The 19,712-nt window shown below is 37.5% G+C and overlaps 1 protein-coding gene across 1 annotated transcript; it reads left to right on the top strand.

Annotated features, from left to right (window-relative positions):
* The first annotated feature begins 2,077 nt into the window (after positions 1-2,077).
* On the top strand, positions 2,078-19,481 carry LCA5 (lebercilin LCA5). The gene is made up of 9 exons (XM_079299074.1): positions 2,078-2,254; positions 2,646-2,767; positions 6,877-7,263; positions 9,609-10,138; positions 11,647-11,784; positions 13,015-13,111; positions 14,204-14,349; positions 16,185-16,323; positions 18,077-19,481. Exons 3-9 carry the CDS (start codon positions 7,065-7,067, stop codon positions 18,877-18,879), a joined length of 2,052 nt encoding a protein of 683 aa, XP_079155200.1. The 5' UTR covers positions 2,078-2,254; positions 2,646-2,767; positions 6,877-7,064; the 3' UTR covers positions 18,880-19,481.
* The last annotated feature ends 231 nt before the right edge of the window (positions 19,482-19,712 follow it).

The following is a 19,712-nucleotide window of genomic DNA, read 5'->3' as shown; positions in this document are numbered from 1 at the left end:
CAGATACAAGCAATATATTTCCTCCAGTTGCAAGCAATAAAATTATTCCGTCTTTGTCATTCCCTGGATCTTTTTGAAGGACATCAATGATTCTCTGCCAGCATTGCTGTGATGAATTATATGCTTTTGCTGTTTAGCACAAGGGCGAGCTACACAAAGCCACAGAGGATGAATTTTAAAAAGATCCACATGAGTTTTTACTGTTTATTGAAACCAATTTCATAATAGCAATGCAAGTACCGCAAAAATATTAAGTGCAATTAGGGAGACAAGCAAAATTAGGAAATTCACAGACTGGTTGCTGGGGTTTTTTGCATGCTTCATGCCTGTTTTCTTGGATATTAGGATAAAAAAATGAAAAACTCCATTCAGCTTGGGAGACTCCATGTCAGGTTTATGCACAGCTACTTCTGTGCTTCTGAAATACCAGTATACACCTCCTCTCCTGTTACAGAAGTTATGCTAACATATTTCTGATTGCATTCTAGCCTACTCACTAAATTACATTTTCCAGTAATTTAATTAAACATATTCAGAGTTCTTGTGCACAGTACACATAATTTTTGAGAATCTCTCAAGTCTTTTATAATCACATTTGGTTGGGTTTTTTTTCCTCCTAAAATTCATAGTCAGGGAGGAGGGGATGGCAATATTTTAATTTGAAGTGCATTAGAACTGTATTTTCCTCATACATTTCCTTATTTTTATTGTGAAGTGATGGGTTGTGCCCAAAAATATTTCCTTGATAAACAAAACCAAAACATTGTCTTGTTTCCTCCATTTTTTATTATTTTCATTTAATGGGCACTGAGCATTAATTTTGAACATTCAGTATTGTGGAGACACAGTTCTGCCAAGGGCAAAGAATGCCCTCTCAAGAATGTCCCATTTATGCTTTCCCATACAGGCAGGTTATAATCTTCATCGGAAATGTTCTTCTTTATCCTGCTCCACCCAAATTCTTGTGCCACTTTCATCACTGTGCTATCATAACATACTCCATCAGCAAGTGAACCAAGCAAGATCACCTGTTTCCTTTCCCCTTCCTCTCTCTTTGTTAATAAAGATTAGCATTAGAAGAAAAAATAGCAGTAACTTGGAGTGATAAAAGCCAAGGTTTAGAAACCCTCTTGCTTCTTTGTGGCATAAACCACAACAGCCTCATTACATTAGGCCTACCTTTGAATTCAAGCCTTTTTGCCAGCTTTAGGCAATACTTTCACCCTTTTGTCAGTACAATCCATCCTTGCTCCCTGCTTTTGCTCTGATGCCTGACCTGCCATTATCCCCAGGTGCCACCCTGGCCCAAAGCCTTGTGCTCAAACTGGCAACGCCAGAGCATGTCCAAGGCTCCCAAAGGCTTCCTTGGTCCTACAGCCCGGAGGGGTTGAGAGGGGACACGATGGATCCCAGCACTGTGGCAGGCTGCTCTGCTACCCTTATGCTCCTGGGCAGCTTTCGGAACAGAATCACAGAAATAATTAGGGGGGAAAAGACCTCTGAAACCATCAAGTCCAACCTGTAACCAAGCATCACCATATCAATTAGAACAAGGCAGGGCAGGGTCCCGGAGCCTGCCGGAGGACAGGGCAGGACAGGGCAGGGCAGGGCAAGGCAGGGCAGGACAGGGCAGGGCAGGACAGGGCAGGGCAGGGCAGGGCAGGGCAGGGCAGGGCAGGACAGGGCAGGACAGGGCAGGGCAGGGCAGGGCAGGGCAGGGCAGGGCAGGACAAGGCAGGGTCCCGGAGCCTGCCGGAGGACAGGGCAGGGTAAGGCAGGGCAGGGCAGGACAAGGCAGGGTCCCGGAGCCTGCCGGTCTCGGGCACACACACCCCGGGGCCGCCGCCTGCCCCCTTCGGGCCGCAGCTCGGCGGAGCTCACCCGGCCCGCAGCGCCCCCTGCAGGCGCGCCGGGGCACCGCGGCTCAGAGAGGCAGCGCTGCAGGGCTCAGTCCCTGCACATCCCCCTAGGCAGCGCCGCAGCCAATCAACAGCCGGGACTCAGCCTCCCGCCAATGAGAAGAGAGCTTGCCGGCGAGCTGGCAGGGCGGACAGCCAATGGCTGACGAGGAGAGCCCGCCCCCGCCCCACCGCCCGTTGCCGGGCAGCCGCTGTCAATGGCCGCCGCGCGGCCCCTTTAAGCGTAACGCGGCAACCGCCGGCGCGTCCTCCGGGCGGGCTGAGGAGCGGCAGGTACCGCCGGGACGGGCCGGGGGCGCCGGGGACACTGCGGACACCGCGGGGCGCAGGGAACGGCACGGCGGGGGGGGCAGGGCCGCCGCGGGGCCGTGTTTTCCTGGGGGCTGTGGAGGCGGGAACGGGCCCGGGCCTAGGCCTGGGGTTGGCCTCCGAAAGGTCTGGGGCCGCTGGTGTTCGCTTCCTTTGCTCCGAAATCACTTAGTGTATGTAGCTTCCGGTGATTGCATTTAAAACGTGCCATCGCGAAGTGCTGCTGGAAAGTAACATTCGGTGTGTTCTTTGCGCAGGTCCCCGCCGAGCGGGGAGCGCTGGCCGTGGGGAGCGGAGCGTTGCGCGGGGCTGAGCCCGGTGAGTCCCCGCGCCCCGCGGTGTGGGTGCCATGCGAGCCACAGCGCGGCCCCGTGACGCTGTCTGATTTAGAAATGTAATCTCTCCTCCCGGTTGTAGGACTGGCCTGCATGTGCTCTGTTTGAAGTGCCATTTCCTCATTCCTAACCTGGGACTTGGAGCAGATTCTTCGTTCTGAGATCTGACACAAGTAACCTTGTGGTTTACTGGGACAGAGTCAGGTAAATGTAACGTTGGCTCTTAAAACCATACAGCGTTTTACTTCACCAAAATGCAGGGCAAGGCAACAGTATTAATCTGTGCTAGGGGAGGTTTATGTTGGACATTAGGAGCAATCTCTTCACAGAAAGGGTTACAAAACATAGGAATGGGCTGTTCGGAGTGGTGGAGTCATCGTCCCTGGAGGTGTTTAAGGAAACACTGGACGTGGCACTTCGTGCTCTTATTTTATTGATGTGCTGGTGTCCAGTCACGGGTTGGACTAGATGATCTCAGAGGTCTTTTCCAACCTAATTGATCCTGTGATTTTGTAGAAAGCTAGTGGACCTAGAAAAACTGCATGTAGTTAAGTCAGCAGGTGCAATACCTAATGAAATGATACTTAGTCCTCACTAAAGCTCATCACTCAATATGTTTTGATGTCATAAAAGTAAGTGATTTTGCTCCACTGTCTTCTGGAAAACCTACAGTATTGGATATGAAAAAGAAGGATGCAGGGAGAGGAGGAAAGAGGAAGGAGAAGAATTTCTTTTGAAATTATTCTTTTCTTTTAAGTTCAGCAGTTCAATAATTTGGATTGATGCTTTTGTCTGAAGCTGTCCCTGTCTCAGAATAGGTGGAAGAACAGAGTGGGCCATTAGAGGTCAGTGTTTGTACAGGGGAAGTGCCAGTCGGTGACCAGCAAAAGCACTGAGCTTCCCCTGGTTTGGGAAGGGTGTTCACACTGAAAACGACATTAAAAGTTTTGTGAGTCTTGCACTGCAGAACTAAGCTCTGGGTGCACTGCCTAAGAAGAATTACTAAGCAATTTTCCTTTCTGTCTATTGCATGATACCTGTAATTCCATGGCTCAATTTCTGTTTGTGTGATTTACTTAGGTGTAATAGGGAATCTCCTGTCACCCTTGCAGTTGTTTTGTAGTCTCTGTTTTGTCTGTCATGTCCTTTGCGGTAGCCTGATGCTTGACGGCTTTTTGTGATGAGGAACACATTTTTGATACAAAACATGTAAATAATAGCAATAGATAGAAGTAGCAGAAGCCAAGGAGTATGAAATCCTGGAAACAAAACTCTTTCTAAGGTTTGTGCAGATTTCCTTCAGCCACTCTGCATTGATGTGATCTCAATTCATTAGGCTTCTAAAAGCATGCCTTGAGCTTTTGAGGTGAGAGGATTGGGATTTTGATGGTGATGGTGGAGTTTAGTAGTCCCATTGCTAATCCACAATGCTTCAGTCCTTACAACTTATTAAACGTGCAGGGGAAAATAGATATCTTTGTGGATCTTATTCACATGGTTAAACTTACTTTATAATCAACTCAAACTAGGTTGTAACAATTGGAAAGTCAGGGAACCAAAACATTTCTTAATTAAACAGTTCTTAGGCTCACTGAAGTAAAACTCAAGTATCCTAGTTATATTTTGTTCTCAAGATAAACTGTGCATCTTTTGTTAATCAAATTGTATTATAAACTGTGGGGAAAATTAATTTGGCAAGACTTGACAGATTAACGTTTTTTGTTTTGTATGGAAAACATGATAATATTACTAGTATTTGAAGATCCTAAAGATGTTTTTGGGGATTCCTCAAGGGAGCTTTCTTTGTTTTACCTTTTTCAATTTGTTTTCATTCCATTGCTTTTCAAATGCTTCCAGAAAGCATTGAAAATTCCTGCTCATTTATGTTGCTGTGTGTCAAAACCATACTTAGCAAAGTATTTTCAGGAGTGGGGAATATCTAGTTCAGGAGTGGTGGATCATTTTAATCCTCTAGTTCTTACAATTAGTTTGTTTTTAATACACTGAGTTATGAAAAGTATTCTTCAAAATGATTATTGCCTCTTTGGTGAACTCTTGTGAGTTATGAAAAATCTGATCAGCTTTGTTGGTACATGAAAGTGAGTGCTCTTGTTTTATATATATAATTAGACATGAACTGTAGGCATTTATGCTTCCCCTAAATGTAACATTATGAGGTCTCTGCCTCCAGAGTACTATTTTTATATCTCATTTTATTTTGGTACTTTCATATATTAGTTTCTCTTTTTTTGCATTCCCTGAAATTCTGTCCTATGGAGACAGACCTGATGCAGTCTTGTCTGTGCATCCTCTAGAGAACAGATTGTCTCAAAAATGCTGCCCATTCAGGCTTCTTTAGCTCTTCAAGTAGCAAAATAACATTCATTCTGCAGAGGTGTATGTGGGGCCAGGAGTTAGGAAAGGAAGTGTTTGGGAATAAGGAAGCACCCAGATATGTTCTAATATTCTTACATAATCTTAGTTACAGTTATGATTAGGTACATCCTTTCAAAATAATTTCAATAGCTCCATTATCTTGTAAGGAAAAATACCATTTATTCCTGATTGTTTGAGTGTTCACAATAATGATTCCAGAATGTGTTTAGCAGTCTCTAGGACAGGTGATTTCAAGCATAGCTTATTTAACTTACTAGGCTTTGCAATGAAATTTTAGTTTTCCTCAGAATTTTTTGACATAAGTTTTTGGAATCTAATTTTTTGGATCACTTCGAGAATATTTAGGTGTCTAAAATCAATTATTTTGTAAAGTTGCTTCCTAAGTAACAAAAAATACTCTTTCCTAGGTAATTCAGTATCAATTTCAAAGCATCTTCCCAGTTAAGAAATCTGATGGGATATTTATTCCTCTAATTCCTTCTGTATAGATTATGAGGCCAAATGGATTCCAGCCACTGGAGACAGAGTTGTGCTAACAGTGAACTGAGCCAGAAAGCTTGAATTTGTAATGAAAACTGTCTTGGCAGCTGACATTTCTGTTCTGCTTGGCTCTGCAATAATTCATGTATAGGCAGTGAAGGCTGAGAAGCAGGCCAAGTTTATTTTATTGGGAAATAATATAGTGAAAAATTTACAGCTCATTTACAGGTATGCTGAATATCCTGCAGCATAGAGCAGATTTGACTGAAAGCAGCTCAGTGTTTTGGTGTGTAATTTGCTTTGCCATTTGGAAATCAGCTAGGAGGTTATGTCATTCAACAGGTGGAACTGATGGGCTCTGATGCAGGTCCTATTTATTCACCCACTAGAGGCTTCATATCTCAAAGTTGGGTTGAAAAGAAAGAGATGGAGAAATTAAGCTTGAAAGCTGCCAAGAGTGGTGAGAGAGGCAAAAGACAAGGGAAGCTGAGCATAGTCAGTAAAACATTTCCTAAACTGTCAAGAAAGTTCTTTTGACTGAGAAGATGAAGAAAATTTTGAATATGTTTGCTCCATTACATTCTCAGGAAGTGTCTCCAAATACAAAATGGGATTATTTCATTTTGAGATTATGGGATTTTTTTCAGTTTGCAGGAGTGGCCCTTTTTATTTTATACCTGCTGCAGATGTAACGTTTATCATGTACTGGTGGTGTGGTCTCCCTTATCAGATATAAAAATACAGATATATAAATACACAGGACACAAATGTGTCTGCTCTGGCAAGTCCTTGAAGGCATAAAGCACCAGATGTTGTAGGGTATGGGAGTACTTTTCAGGGTGAAGATTGGGATAGATGGGTACAGTCTGATTAGGGGTTAGGGACTGGGTGTTTTCCCCACAAATGGGACAATTGGTTTTCAAGCCCATTATTTAACATTGTTGGAATGTCAGAAATTGAGAAATGGAAGATTTAGTCAAATTCTACTAATATCTCAATTATAGGCACACAAATAAATTGTTAATCCTTTTGGTTAAAAGTTTTAGAACATGTCTAAATTAGTTTCCTGAATATCAACAGACTTTCACTTGTGTTCAGTTTTGTTTTCTAAATTCTTCTTTTTTTCTAACTTCAGAGTTTCTTCCTCTAGATTCAACCATGTTAGTATTCTGATTTCTCTTTTAGGATTGAAATACTTCAGACTGTTGGATGTAATACTAATAGCATTCCTGGAGTGATGCCTGTCCCATTTAATATAAATAATTAACACAAATATAATTACTAATATAAACAAGCTATAGGTAGCACAGTGTGTGGCATAAGGTTATAGGAAAAAATGAACAATTTTACAGCTTTCTTACCTTTCTTTCTTAAAGAACATTCTTTCTTAGCAAAACCATTCTCACTGTTTTTTCTCACTCTCTAAATTGTTACAGCAATATGAATTCTGAATGATAGCTACTGCTTGCTGTACTGAACTGAACTGCAGAGATCTAGTGCTTGGAGATGAAGATGGTAAACTGGAGGAAATAATCCTACTGCTGGCATTGTGACAACTAAAAGATCCTTTGTGCCAAAATGAGCAGTCTTTGAGAAACAAGTGGAAAGCCTTTAAATCTGAAAAATGGGAGAAAGAGTGAGGAGCCCAGATTCTGAACAGGAGAGGAAATCAGATGAGGATAAAAATAGTGACTCCTATTATTCAGATGAAGGTAATGCATCTCGTTCATCCAGCCAGTCACCAGCACTGAGCTCTCCATCTACAAGCCAAGAAAAAAGACATCACAAAACACAGACTTCAAACAGCCTGTTGCACTACCAAGGTAGGTAGGTAGCAGAAAATGCTGCTTTGTAACTGCTCCAAAGAGTAAATTATCTTTGAAAACTCAAAAAAGAGAAACCAGCATTATGAGCATCCACAAATACAGTTCATATGAATTATGCTACAGATGGCAGGTAGACATTGAAAACTGAAATTAACCTGCATAAGGAAGAGTTTTAGTGGTTTTTAGAATTCTTCATAGTTTTCTTCACAAGTGAGTATGGCTTTTATACTAGCCTTTTGTTGAATGATGCTTTCTTTTTGTCATTGTCAGAAAGCTAAAGGCCAAAACCCAAGACAAGTCCTTGGCATGCAGTCTGTAAAAAGGAGACAATTCTTAAAATTTCAATGACCAAATAACCCACCTGTCTTGTGGAAGTCTAGTTGTCTAAGCACTACAGGATATTTTAAGGATTTTTTTCCTGCTTCTTCTCTGAGGATAAAATATTTCCAATTTGAGATGACAAAATTCCACTTTGAGCTCCCTCACAGACATAGGCTGCTTTTTTGATAGAGTTTGTAGGAAGCTGAACATCCCTGCAAAGAAGAGTAGAATGTCTTTGCAGGACCTCAGCTGAAGTAGGGCTGTGAAGGATTTCAGCCACACTTTGGCAATTTATTCTAAGTAATTGTATACATTTTTTGGTGAAGTCATAGCATGCCCTCCCTTTCTTGGGGAGATGTTTTTGTTCATTGATAAATGCTTGATACAGTGTGAATCATTTGGTCTGTGTTACAATCTAGGCTGTGCCAGAAGGTCAAACCTTAAGTGTTTAATTTTCTCAGGGAATGTGTCTCTTCAGATCCTTGACAGTGTGGATATCCTGGTGCATCTGTTTTGCTGAGCTTCTGTGTGTTCAGAAGTGGCATCTCCTCCATGGTAGTCATGGGTTATTTGTCTGGGAACCAAAAACTGCAGTTCTACCATGCTATTTAATTTGGAGAGGCAAATGTGTGACCAGTTCTTTGTTTACATAGCCAGATTTTTTTTTCTTTTTTACATGAAGGTATTGTGAATGTCCTATTACACTGTCTTGAAATACATTATTCCTCAATGTAAATATATGATCAAAAGTACAATACTGGTAGTGGAATTTTATGTGCCCTAAATAAGGAGAAATTCTTAGTGGGGCTGCAAGTCTAGGGTTAATGGAAACTCATTTAGTTGGTGATAGGAGTGGCATCATTCCTGCAGTGCATGTATTAGATAATCTTTTCACACCTGAATGTGACATAAGTGTTCTTTGTAAAGGAAAAAACACACCTCCTTTTGTTTGCCCAAGCTGTGGAAAAAATGAGCACTGAGCAGAAAACAAATGAGTATTTTTGCAAAATGTCCAGAGAAAATTATAATAAGGTATTTTTGAGCTGGGTTTTTTTTGCTGATAAATATTCTCAGTAGAATAGAAACATGGTGAGTGGCAAAGGGGAGGAAGAATTTGCTGTCACACACACTGTCCGTGTGCATGTAACTGGACTGTTGCTGTATCCCAGCTTTCAAGCCAGAATTACAAACTGCAGCTCAATGTACTTATTCTGAACACTGGTGTACCTTAAGGATTTATGCACTCTATTGATTCACTTGTTTTAAGAGATATTTTTAGTGGATTATATGATTCATTCTTTGAGCTTGGCATGAGAGACACACGAGATAGAAACAAAATGTTCAGCTTTTGTGTGGGGGGATGACAATAATAATAATAGTAAGAAATCGGAATGCAAGCATTGCATACAAGTAATCAAATGAGAATACTGTATGGAAAATAACTTGTGGTACAAGAATAAATTATTTAGGGTGAACTGAATTTTCATGGGATTTATAATTTTGATTTGGAAGCTTTTTGCATTGAGCCTTTGAAATCTGCTGTTTTGTCTGTAAGCATGGCAGCTGGATTTGAAAATACTACTGCATTTGTCTGGGAGAATTACATCTTGCATAATACATAACTAGCTAATGTTTAGCTAATTGTTGCCATTTTAAAAGCATGTGATAATTTTGTATGCATTTATAGTATAGTATTTCTAAACCATTTTAATAAACTGTATCAAATATTAACAAAATATGACTTATTTCTTATATGATTTGCAGATGATTACTTTACAAGGGTCCTATATTAATGGCTGCAGATATTACCTCCTACAGTAGATCACAGACATAAATCTCCATTTTTCAGCTATCAAAAGGAGCATAACTCTATCATATATATGCCTTTTATTGTCTGTTTTGAAAGCTGCCATCTCTGCTAGATATTGTATGATTGTTTCAGACAGAGCTTGATTCCAATGTCTGAATAGACAAACTGCATTGTCTAATAGTAAACACGCTTTTTATTTTTCCTCTCTCAGCCACAAAGAAATTGGATTCCAAATATGCACCAAGCAAAAGAGGGACACGGTGGGGTTTCCGTTCTCAGAGCCTCACTAGGGATTCTCCTGCAAAAGATATAGATCTTGTTACAAAAAGAGTTCTTTCTGCTAGGCTGCTGAAAATCAATGAGCTCCGAAATGAACTGACTGAACTCCACATCAAACTGGATGAGCTGCAGAAGGAAAACAGGGCACTGAAGAGGCTTCAGCACAGGCAGGAGAAAGCCTTGAATAAGTTTGAAGATACAGAAAACGAAATCTCTCAGCTCCTTGCTCGGCACAACAATGAGATTAGAATATTAAGGGAGCGCCTACGAAAATCTCAGGAGAGAGAACGTGCAACTGAGAGACGGCTGAAAGATACGGAAGATGAACTGTACAGGAAAAAAAATGTCTTGCAGAAACTGAAAAAACTGTCTGCAGATAAGCACCTTGCTGAAAGAGATGACCTGGCAAAGAAACTAGCCTTAGCAGAGAGCAAGCTGGAAGACAGGGAAAAAAGAATTAAGGTGGGATGACTTTCTTTTTGTGAGAAATTCTGGTACAGATATTTCTTTCCACAGTGAATTGTAATTTTATACAGCTGTGGAGCAAATAGAAAAACAGTGTATTTTTTGTTTTACTCATAAGTAGAATCAAGTAAATTATTTCTAAGGTGATTATATAGTTACATATGAGATAGTTGTGCATTCGAATTTCTTTTTACAAATTAGGTATATTTTGTTAGAATATAACATGTGGGTTTGTGCTTTTAAATGTTTTTATACCTAGCAATAACATTTCAGATGTAATACAACTTCATGCAATCTAGTTTCTCCTTTTGGTGGGAAACAGTCTGTAAAATTTTCTGGGTATTTAGGGAACTTTACACTAAAATTCCAAACAAAAAAAAATTATATAATAATTCTTCAATTTTTGAAGAGCATTCATACAGTCTTGAATAGAATGTTGAATAGAATTGATTGTCCACTATTCTGCACATCTATGAGCTCAGCTGGATAAAATTACATCATGTTTTTTAAATTCTGAATTAATCTTCAGACCTTTTTGTGGGTACCCATTTTAAGAAATTTGCCCATTATATTTTAATTTCATCCAGCAAAAATGTTTGTGTTTTTCTAAACATGTCTAAGCATGTCCACACTGTACATATGTCTATAAGCTTATTTAAAAATTGTGTTAACACTATTGAATCTGTTGGTAGCAGTACTGTTTTGATAGTAGATATATTTCATATATAGTATTTAAATTTTATACAATTCTTAATTTAAATTATGTCATTGAGATGGAGTTAAGATTTGGTGTCTATATTAGTAATTAAACCTAAATTACATTACAGAGATAATACATCTGGAAATCCAAGGATTAAGCTGGAAACTAGCTTTCGTAAAATAAATCCCAAAGTACCAAGATATAAATGGCTGAGTTAGTCAAACCACTTCATCCTGTAGTGTCACCATCTGTCATCTGTACTTTTATAATTAGGTATTTCAGTATTTGTAATACTGGATCCTGTTAAAATGAATCCTGCTTTAAAAAGTAAGGGATTTTCTTCTGGCTTTTTTCATGCTTTCATCAACACAGTTTCACTTAAAACAGCTATTACAAGATGAGGGCATGTAAATGAAATCATAATCACAAACTAGTTTCTAGTAGAAAGGTTAAAAATTCCTTCTTGTTTTCTTCCTTCTAATGCTGCACTTTCAGGGAAGGATTCTCTGTCTTACCCATCAGTGGGAGATTTGTCTTAGAAATCTGGAGGTCCACTGTGGCAAGAGCCTTGCAGAAAGTAGTGTGAGTTTCTATTGTGTCCTCAAATCACCTCTCAGTACTCAGAAGGATGAGCTGCAGCATCTACAGCTTTGCCCCCTCAAAGTTAGGATTAAAGATTTAAATGTTTTCAGTGTTACAGCAATGGTTGAGCCCATATCTAAACTCAAGGCACTGGTGTACTGTAATTTTATTTAAGTAATTTGACTCCAGTTATTAAAAAATATTTTTTTTGTTTTAATTGAAGGATCTGGAAAGAAATCTTGAATTAAGTGGTAGCAGTTTTCAACGAGAGTTGCAGTCAAAGAAAAAAAAGTTGTATGAGGCTCAACAAGAAAACAGAATTCTCCAAGAGGAGATTAAAGAGCTAAATCAGAAGCTAAAGGTAAAATGTGAAAGAAATAGAAGTTGCTAACCATGTTCTGGGATTTTATCTTTGAAAGTATCTGTAATCAGGTTTGAATAGTTTACCAGTGGCTGCACTCTCTAATGTGTACTTATTTATATACCACATGTGAGTTCTTTTCCTGCAATAAATTGAAATGTTCTGTGCTCTGACCCTACAGTGTTTGTAACAGGAATGTCTCTGTGTTAATCATTATCGTTAGCACTAATTAAGAAAAGCAAGATCAAATACATAGCCAGGCATTGAGAATAAACCACAACATCTATGGAAAATTAGGTTTTGAAGGCTTGAATTAAAAATTAAATCTGCAGTTGTAAATAGTACTTTGTTACTAATATACTTGTATGACAGTAGGTTTGCATGAAGATTAATATAATGTATCTGTGATAACCACACTTGTTGCTGAATTTGTGCAAAGGTTTATTTGGACCCCACACCACCATCATTCTTGTCCAAATTCTCAATTAAAGTACTTAAAATATTGTTATGTTCTACTTAGTTTACCGTCAGGGGAAAAAAAAATATAAGACTCAAGCTAAAGTACTTAGTTTCTGGGAGAATTTTCCTGAAACTCCAAGTCTCAATATGTTGGAGATGCACCAGTTCATCACATTCCCAGCATCCAGCAAGTAGCAGCAGTGTTAGTAGCTCTAAAATGAGTAAGAGTTTTAAGCCTGATTTGTTAGTGGAGAGTTTGCAGTTTGGAAACCTTTTCATTGTCAGATGAATTCTGATAACTCACTGTTCATTTCTGTATTTTATTCAGTAAATGTGCTAAAAGACAAGTTTTATGGGTCAATGGGTCTTTGCTAGCTGATACTGACATGCCCTGTGACAAATATCATTGCTTGCTTTGAAATGTTTAACTCGTCACAACACTTAAAATTCAGTTGTGCAATCTATACACATGGTGTAAGTCTTGTTCATGTTAATGGAAGCACTGGCATTTAGTTTTATTTTCACTGCAGACATTTTTTTTTTCTCTATAATATTTTGCTAAGGAATTTTTTGTGGGGAGAAAGTTTTCTGCTTTCTCACTGCATAAACAGAGTTAGGAATGTGATTGATATCCTTAAAACAGTGGATGAAACAATTGTTTATTCTGTTTCTATTTACTAAATATATTTTAAATTTAATTTACAGTTTTAATAGTGACCAGTAAATGAAATAGTAGTAACTCATTCTTGTATCTACCTGTTTCATTCACAGGAAAAAGAAAGAGAACTTGAAGCAAAAAATATATATGCTAATCGTATGTTGAAGTCATCACCTAAAAAAGACACAGATATTGTACAAAGGAAAAAAGGTAACTTGTATAAAGCAATAAAAGCAGAAAAATTATTAGCATGACTTTGAAATGTCTTAGCTGGGTTATTTATACCTTTCATGCCACTCAGTGCACAACACTGATGGTGCTTGTTCAAGCACACTGACTTCTTTCAACACAGCACTGGTTAAAAAGCATTGGGTTTTTGACTGTTCTGTAACTGCAGCAAAGCCAAAACACAGAACTTCACCAAGCAGCAGTTTTAATTCCTTTCATAGCAGAAGTTCTTGGGTAAAGGAGGGGAACGTTGGTACTAAAATCTCCAATAGATGACAGATAGTACTTATTGGACAATAAATTAAACAGGCAAAACTAAGAATATTTTAGTGATCTGTTTTGTTTAGTTTTTACTAATTTAAAATGTATTGTCTGTCAGATGAGCTGCACTTATTTTTTCTTCAGATTATGTGTGTCCCAGAACATAATCTTCTAAAAATATCAGTACAGTGATTTCTTCTGGTGTGACAAGACAGTGTCAAACCTTATCCTACCCACATAAATATGTGTGTCTGTGTGTGTACTTAGACTATTTTCACTGGATCAGTAGAATCTACTTGTCAGAAGAAGCAAAAATTTATGGGATTGTTTTAAATATTTAATGCCAGTATGTCAAACAGTTTGTCTGCTGCTCGTTTTATTGTAGATGCTCTACCATTATTCCATTTTAGCTTCAGATTTTTTAAAATGTCATTTCATAGATATAAGTATATGTGTTTCAAAGATTCAAGTAAGTGAATTTTAATTTTATGAGTTTGATTCTGTGACAAGCAGTAAGATGAGTGAAATATTTGTGGGGCTTTTTAACTAATTTTCAGTGCATTGTAATAACACTATAAGTAGCATTAATGTGGAGTTTATATTATTTTTTCAGTAGAATTTTTGCATGCATATTTTTTATGATTAGGTTTTACAGATGCTGAAAACAACTGTGTCAAACTTGTTAGTACTCTCCTCTTCCACTGACTTCAGTACAGTCTTTTGTTTGCTGCAAATCATGAAAAATGAGAGATAGATATATAGTGGGATATTTTCAAGCAAAAACACAATTTAATTAGTTTGTATTTTCCACAGCCAACAACCAAAATATTAAAAAGGGACCACAGCTCACAAAAGGTGTACAAACCAGTGGATGCTTCTCACCTGCAGAACTTCTTCCAGAATCAGAACTTGTCAGTGGTGACACAGCAAACAAGAAAGAAGGAATTCTTCCTAAAATAGTGAGTTCTATAAAAATTTGAGACCCAGTCCTGACAATTCACCTATCAGATTGTAAAATGCAGAGCTTATATTTTAGAAAATATGTAAATATACATGTGTAAATATATAGAAAATACAGTTTCAAAAACATTCCATTCTTTAAGACAATCTCTAGCTTTCTAGAAATATGCTCAATTTTTTGGAGAGTTTATCATATCCTCTGTCTGAGAGCTATTAGCTCAATTTATTTTTTTCTGTTACTGTTTCTTCTTTGAAGTTTTTAAGACCTCATTTTCGTTTTCATCCTTTTTCTTTGTTTCTAATGCTTATTTAAACAATCTGTTAAACAGTGATGGCTGCCTTCTCTCTGTTTTCTCATGGTCTTAATTATGGTTTCTTTTACTTTCCAGAATTATTTCACAATGCATAAATCTAACGCTTCCTCTCATTGTCACAGTGCTGGTATTTCTTCTGGTTTTCCAGTTTTGTCAATACACTTGGGGGATTTTTTTTTTGTTGTTTTTCCATTTTCCTTTTTAGTACAAAATAGTACCAATTAGTATAGCTAACATTTTTGTGACCCCAGGCTAAAATCAGAGATTTGTAAGGTATTACAAATCAGAATGACACAGATTCTGGTACAAACTGTACAAATTCTGATTGCATGAGGCTAGGACCTTTTCTCAGAAATAATGCTCTGAGGATTGTCTTGGCTGGCTTCCTGATATGGCTGAAGCTTTTTCATGGCAGTTTCATTTATAAGTTCTCTCTTCCCAAACCCTTTCTGTCGGATGTAGTTTGTTGTATTCTTCCAGAATATACTTGGGTGTGTGAGTTACAGAACCACACTATTGGTACAAGTGCAGCTCATGGAGTCCAGCTCTGTGTTCTGTATATGGCTATTGCTTTAAATAATGTAAATTAGGTTTAGACTATCCATAGTCTAAACTTAGTCTATACTTTCATCAGTTTTTAAAGTCAAGCATTTTAAAAACCTGGCCACCATCTCCTTATGTAGTTTATATTTTTTTAATATAACAGTGATAACCTTGTACATGAAGGAAAAATACTTGAAGGTTTTTTGGCTAACAGTCATTCTTTTCTTTGTTCATTAAGTAGTAGCTATTTCTCTTAGAAGGGTATTTTTAATCTAGAAGTTATTTTGTTCTAAAATAAGTACAACCTACAAAGTTCACTCCTGTGTGTTGGACTATGTTGACTTTCTCTTCACTTCATTGCCACTACTTTTCTGTTAGTGATTTTTACTGCTGTTGTTGCTATCTTTTCTGCAGGTCCTTGCCTTTTACATATGTATGTATAGTCACCAGCTAAAATTGTCATCTGAGAGGAAACCTTTCTCTTTGATTGTTACTTAATACTCCATAAATTTAAGTACCAAAATGAAATTGTCTGAATCTACAACCCACTTGCCTGAGTAAAAAGGTCAGATTGTGCAAGCAGAGGGTAATCAGTTGCTTGCTTGTTAAGAGAATATGATGGTGATATGTGGCTCCTTGAAGAAGACAACTTCTGGTTCCTGAGGAGAACCACCCTGAGTGTGATAATTTTGCTTTATGGCATTGGATCTGCAACCTCCCTGAAATATGCAATACAAAATAGAGTTGATTGTATATTCATTTTGTTTCAGGTGTATAAAAGTGTCCTAGAGGTGAGAATATTTTGGGGGCAAACCCCTGGGTCATCAAAGCTGGTTTGGTTTAAGGTGACTTACTCATTTTATGTTTAGCAGTAGGAATGTGATTTCAGAATAGAAGTCCTTATGATTTTGTGAGGTTGTTGGTATTATTGACTGTTTTTTTTCCATCAACTTCAATTTTTTATTCATTTATTTCAGGAAAAAGAAGCTCAAGACACAGGATGGAAAGAGCAAACAGAACTCCTAAGACCAGACCAAGACAGGGAGAGAGAAGAGAAACTGAAACATTTTCAGGAAATACAGTCTGTAGAAGAGAGGGTTCCAAAACTTCCTGAGGGTAAGGAAATGGGCAGCTGAAGGCTGAAAAATGCACCTTAGAATACTAATCAAGTGAGGCTGCTGGTTTCTGGTGAGAAAAGCAAAATGATTTTGCAGAGATCACTACAGTGGAAAATTATTTTCAGTTATATTATGCAAAGAAGAATCAGAAAGAAATAGAGGATATAGAATAATCTATGCCCTGTACTTATCTGTGATTTAAGTATGCAGCACCAAAAAATGCTGTCCACAATAAAGTATTGGAGTCTGATAGATTGTGCTTTACAAAACAAGAATGACATAGAAGGTAAATGCTGATGTTATCTCTGACTTGCTAAATGTTATTGACGTAGGACGTAGATTTTTACTGTTGTAGAACAAATCTGTTTTCCTTAGCATAGCCTATTTTTTTCAGTCCTTTCTACTGCCTTATATAATTTGAAATTTTAGTTTCTTGTTTTAGCTCTGGTTATCTGAATCATTTGGTGTGGCTATTTGAGAAATGCCAGTTTATATCATTATATATTAACATTGCTTTTTTATTAATTTGGTTTTCACAGCATCTTAATGACTTAAATGCACAAGTCAATCTCAAGTATTTTAGATGGACTGCACCCTGTCATGTTAAAGAACTCTTTCACTGATTGCAGTTAATGAACAGTAGTACTTATTCTATGTCATAAGAATTCTAAAAATCTATAGCTACTTTCAGAGGTAAAATCTGTGAAAAATCTTCTGTCACAACTTACATAAACCAAGAATCTGATCTTAAGTCTCTGAATAAGATGATTTAACCACCTTACCCATCATATGGTATAAGCTGGTATTTCCTTTACCTTACATACAGAAACATGGCTCTTAACTTGTAGAAAGGTCTTCTATTGAAAAAGTATCTATGTTAAATATATTAACTGAACTAATGCAGTTGTTTCTGAAAGCCTGGGCCAAAGTACAGTAGATAACATGGAATTTTGTGAAAGCCTGTCAGAAATTTGAGTAAACTGTTCAAAGGAGAATGCCACTATGTTGGAGGTGCCAAGTAGTCATATTCAACTTTTGGCCAAATGCACATCTGTTATCTTGGGGAAAGAAAGATAAATACTTGAGCTTTCTCCTCCTTCTACACATAAGCTTTTCCAGGTTCTGCCCATGAGCTGCTGGTTTGTACCTTTGGTGTCCCTTCATTGCTGTGCACATCACTGAGTCCATGCAGTGATGCTCAGAACACTCATGCAAAGGTGTTATCTATATGCAGCTGATACAGGGGCATTTTAAATCATTTACTGCTTGGAACAGGTGATGACACCTATGACTTTGATTCCTGATAGCTTCACAGAAATAGTTCCCTTTATGAAACAAAAAGAACCCACACTTATATCCCAGGGCTGTCCTAATGTAAGCAGTGATGACAAATAAAAATAAAGTACTGTGCAAGAAGGAACTGTTAAAATCAGTAATGTTGTATTCATTTTCATTGAAACTCAGGAAATGAGAATGCAATTGGGAGAAATCAAATTGCTTTGAAAGTTCTAAAACATGGGTAATGTCCTAATGCCTTTGGAAGATGAAAATAAACTTGTGTATCTTATCAGAGAACCAAGAGTTGATTTAGTTGTAATTTTTGAAGAATTTATTTTTGCAGCAGGAAAATGACATTGTGCATAGAAGAGCATGTTAAAATCTCAATGGCTTTTGCTTGCATTGTTTTCAAAATCTTATAAGGGTATTTTAAAATTAAAACATTTTAAATATTGTTCAAAAATTTTTTGCAGAGTGGCAAAGGAAAGAATATGACAAAATTAAAAAAGAAGGCAACTTTTTGTTGGATAAAGAAGAGAAAATAAAAATGGAGACAGAAATCCACAAACCTGAAGTAGAGAGAGAAAGCACTGAAACGTTGGAAGAGCGACGAAAAAAAGAGTTCCTGCTTGCTAAAATGCAAGAAATTGATAGAGAAATTCAAAATACATCAAACATGAAACCAACTTCCCAAGCACCACTCATAAATACAGCAAGAAAATCTGATTCCCTGGAGAAAAAAGAGAAAACAAATCTCTTCTTTGATATTCCTGGGAAGGTTACTAATGGATTTCCTGTAAAGGACAGCCAGGATGACACAAGAGCACAAGGGCAGAAGCAACGCAATGTAAGGACTGTAGATTTAAGTAGTGAGTTAACATTTGGTAGTTATGTCCCTTCCTTTGGGAAGGGATCAGGGAGACCAAGTTGGCTCACTCAAAAAAGTGACAAATTTGAAGAAAATGTTAAGGAAAATGCAGATTTCGATAGTAAGAAAGAAAAGAAGTCTAATTTAATGGAACAACTCTTTGGAAGCAGTGCCAGTACCATTCTTCTTTCTAAAAATAGCAGTACACCACCTTGGGACATAGACTGGGACTCTAGTAATAAGCCTTTTGTTGATCAAAACAGTAAAGTCAAGGTAAATGAAGATAATGTGCTTTTTGGTGAAGGAAGAAGCCTAAACAGACACCGTCTGCAGTACACTACAAACAAGCCAGGAGTTACTACCCTTGGTTCTTTAGAAGATGAAATTGAAGAAGTAGTCTTACAGTGATCGTGTTTTATATGTTTCATATGTAAATATTGAAAAAAATATTTTCTTGTAATATTTATTAGATATAGATTTGAAATATTTCAGATTTATTGTAAAGCCTTATGAAGGAATAATTTACATAAATGGGTATGTGTATAGAGGAGAGATGCAGAGGAGAGATGCATGGGGTTTTTTTACCTGTAGGCTGCTCACAGGACACTGCTTTTCATGTGGAGTATTTTTTTAGGCTCAGATACTTTCTTTCTTGAGCATTTGGAAAACCTCTTAACTGTGCCAGGAGAAGGCATGTGTAACATCAGTCATGAAATGAGTAGAAGAGACATTTTTAGCACTAATTCTCTTAGAAAGAGAATATTTTATACTGCTGTCATGTTATCTCAGAAGAACATCAACAGAAGCACAATTAACTCAGGAACAACTGCTCTCTCCTTTTGCATAGGTTTTTTGTGGACCTTACAACCAAATGTGTCTAATTCTTCCCATATACTCAGATTATATTTGTTATACAATGCCATCTTTTGTAATTTCTGAATTTTCTATGTAAAATTCCAATCATTACTAAATAATTTTTTAACAAAACTGTTTTATTAAATGAGTTGAGTAAATCTCTTGTGTGTATGACTTTTTAAATTGAGTTAATTATATTGGGTGGGATTTGGTTGCAACTTTGTTTCTGATGTTATTTACTGATTGGTGCTGTGTAGACAAATTAAAAAGATAGGCAATGAAGAATTTAGCAGAAGCATTCCAGGAAATAAGCTGAAGGTCATTCCTTAAGTTGAAGGTCATTCCTTTCTAGAGCAAGAGATTTTGAAACACCTCTCTGATACATT

The sequence above is a fragment of the Erithacus rubecula genome, assembly GCF_903797595.1.
Source record: "Erithacus rubecula genome assembly, chromosome: 2".
Lineage (NCBI taxonomy): Eukaryota > Metazoa > Chordata > Aves > Passeriformes > Muscicapidae > Erithacus > Erithacus rubecula.
This window is presented reverse-complemented; position numbering and strand designations above follow the sequence as displayed.

Excerpts from the sequence above, each read along its gene's own strand:
- LCA5 (XM_079299074.1), top strand. The coding sequence starts at position 7,065 with ATGGGAGAAAGAGTGAGGAGCCCAGATTCTGAACAGGAGAGGAAATCA. Across the intron at positions 10,139-11,646 it reads ACAGGGAAAAAAGAATTAAG|GATCTGGAAAGAAATCTTGA; the intron begins GTGGGATGACTT and ends TTTTAATTGAAG. Across the intron at positions 11,785-13,014 it reads AGCTAAATCAGAAGCTAAAG|GAAAAAGAAAGAGAACTTGA; the intron begins GTAAAATGTGAA and ends TTTCATTCACAG.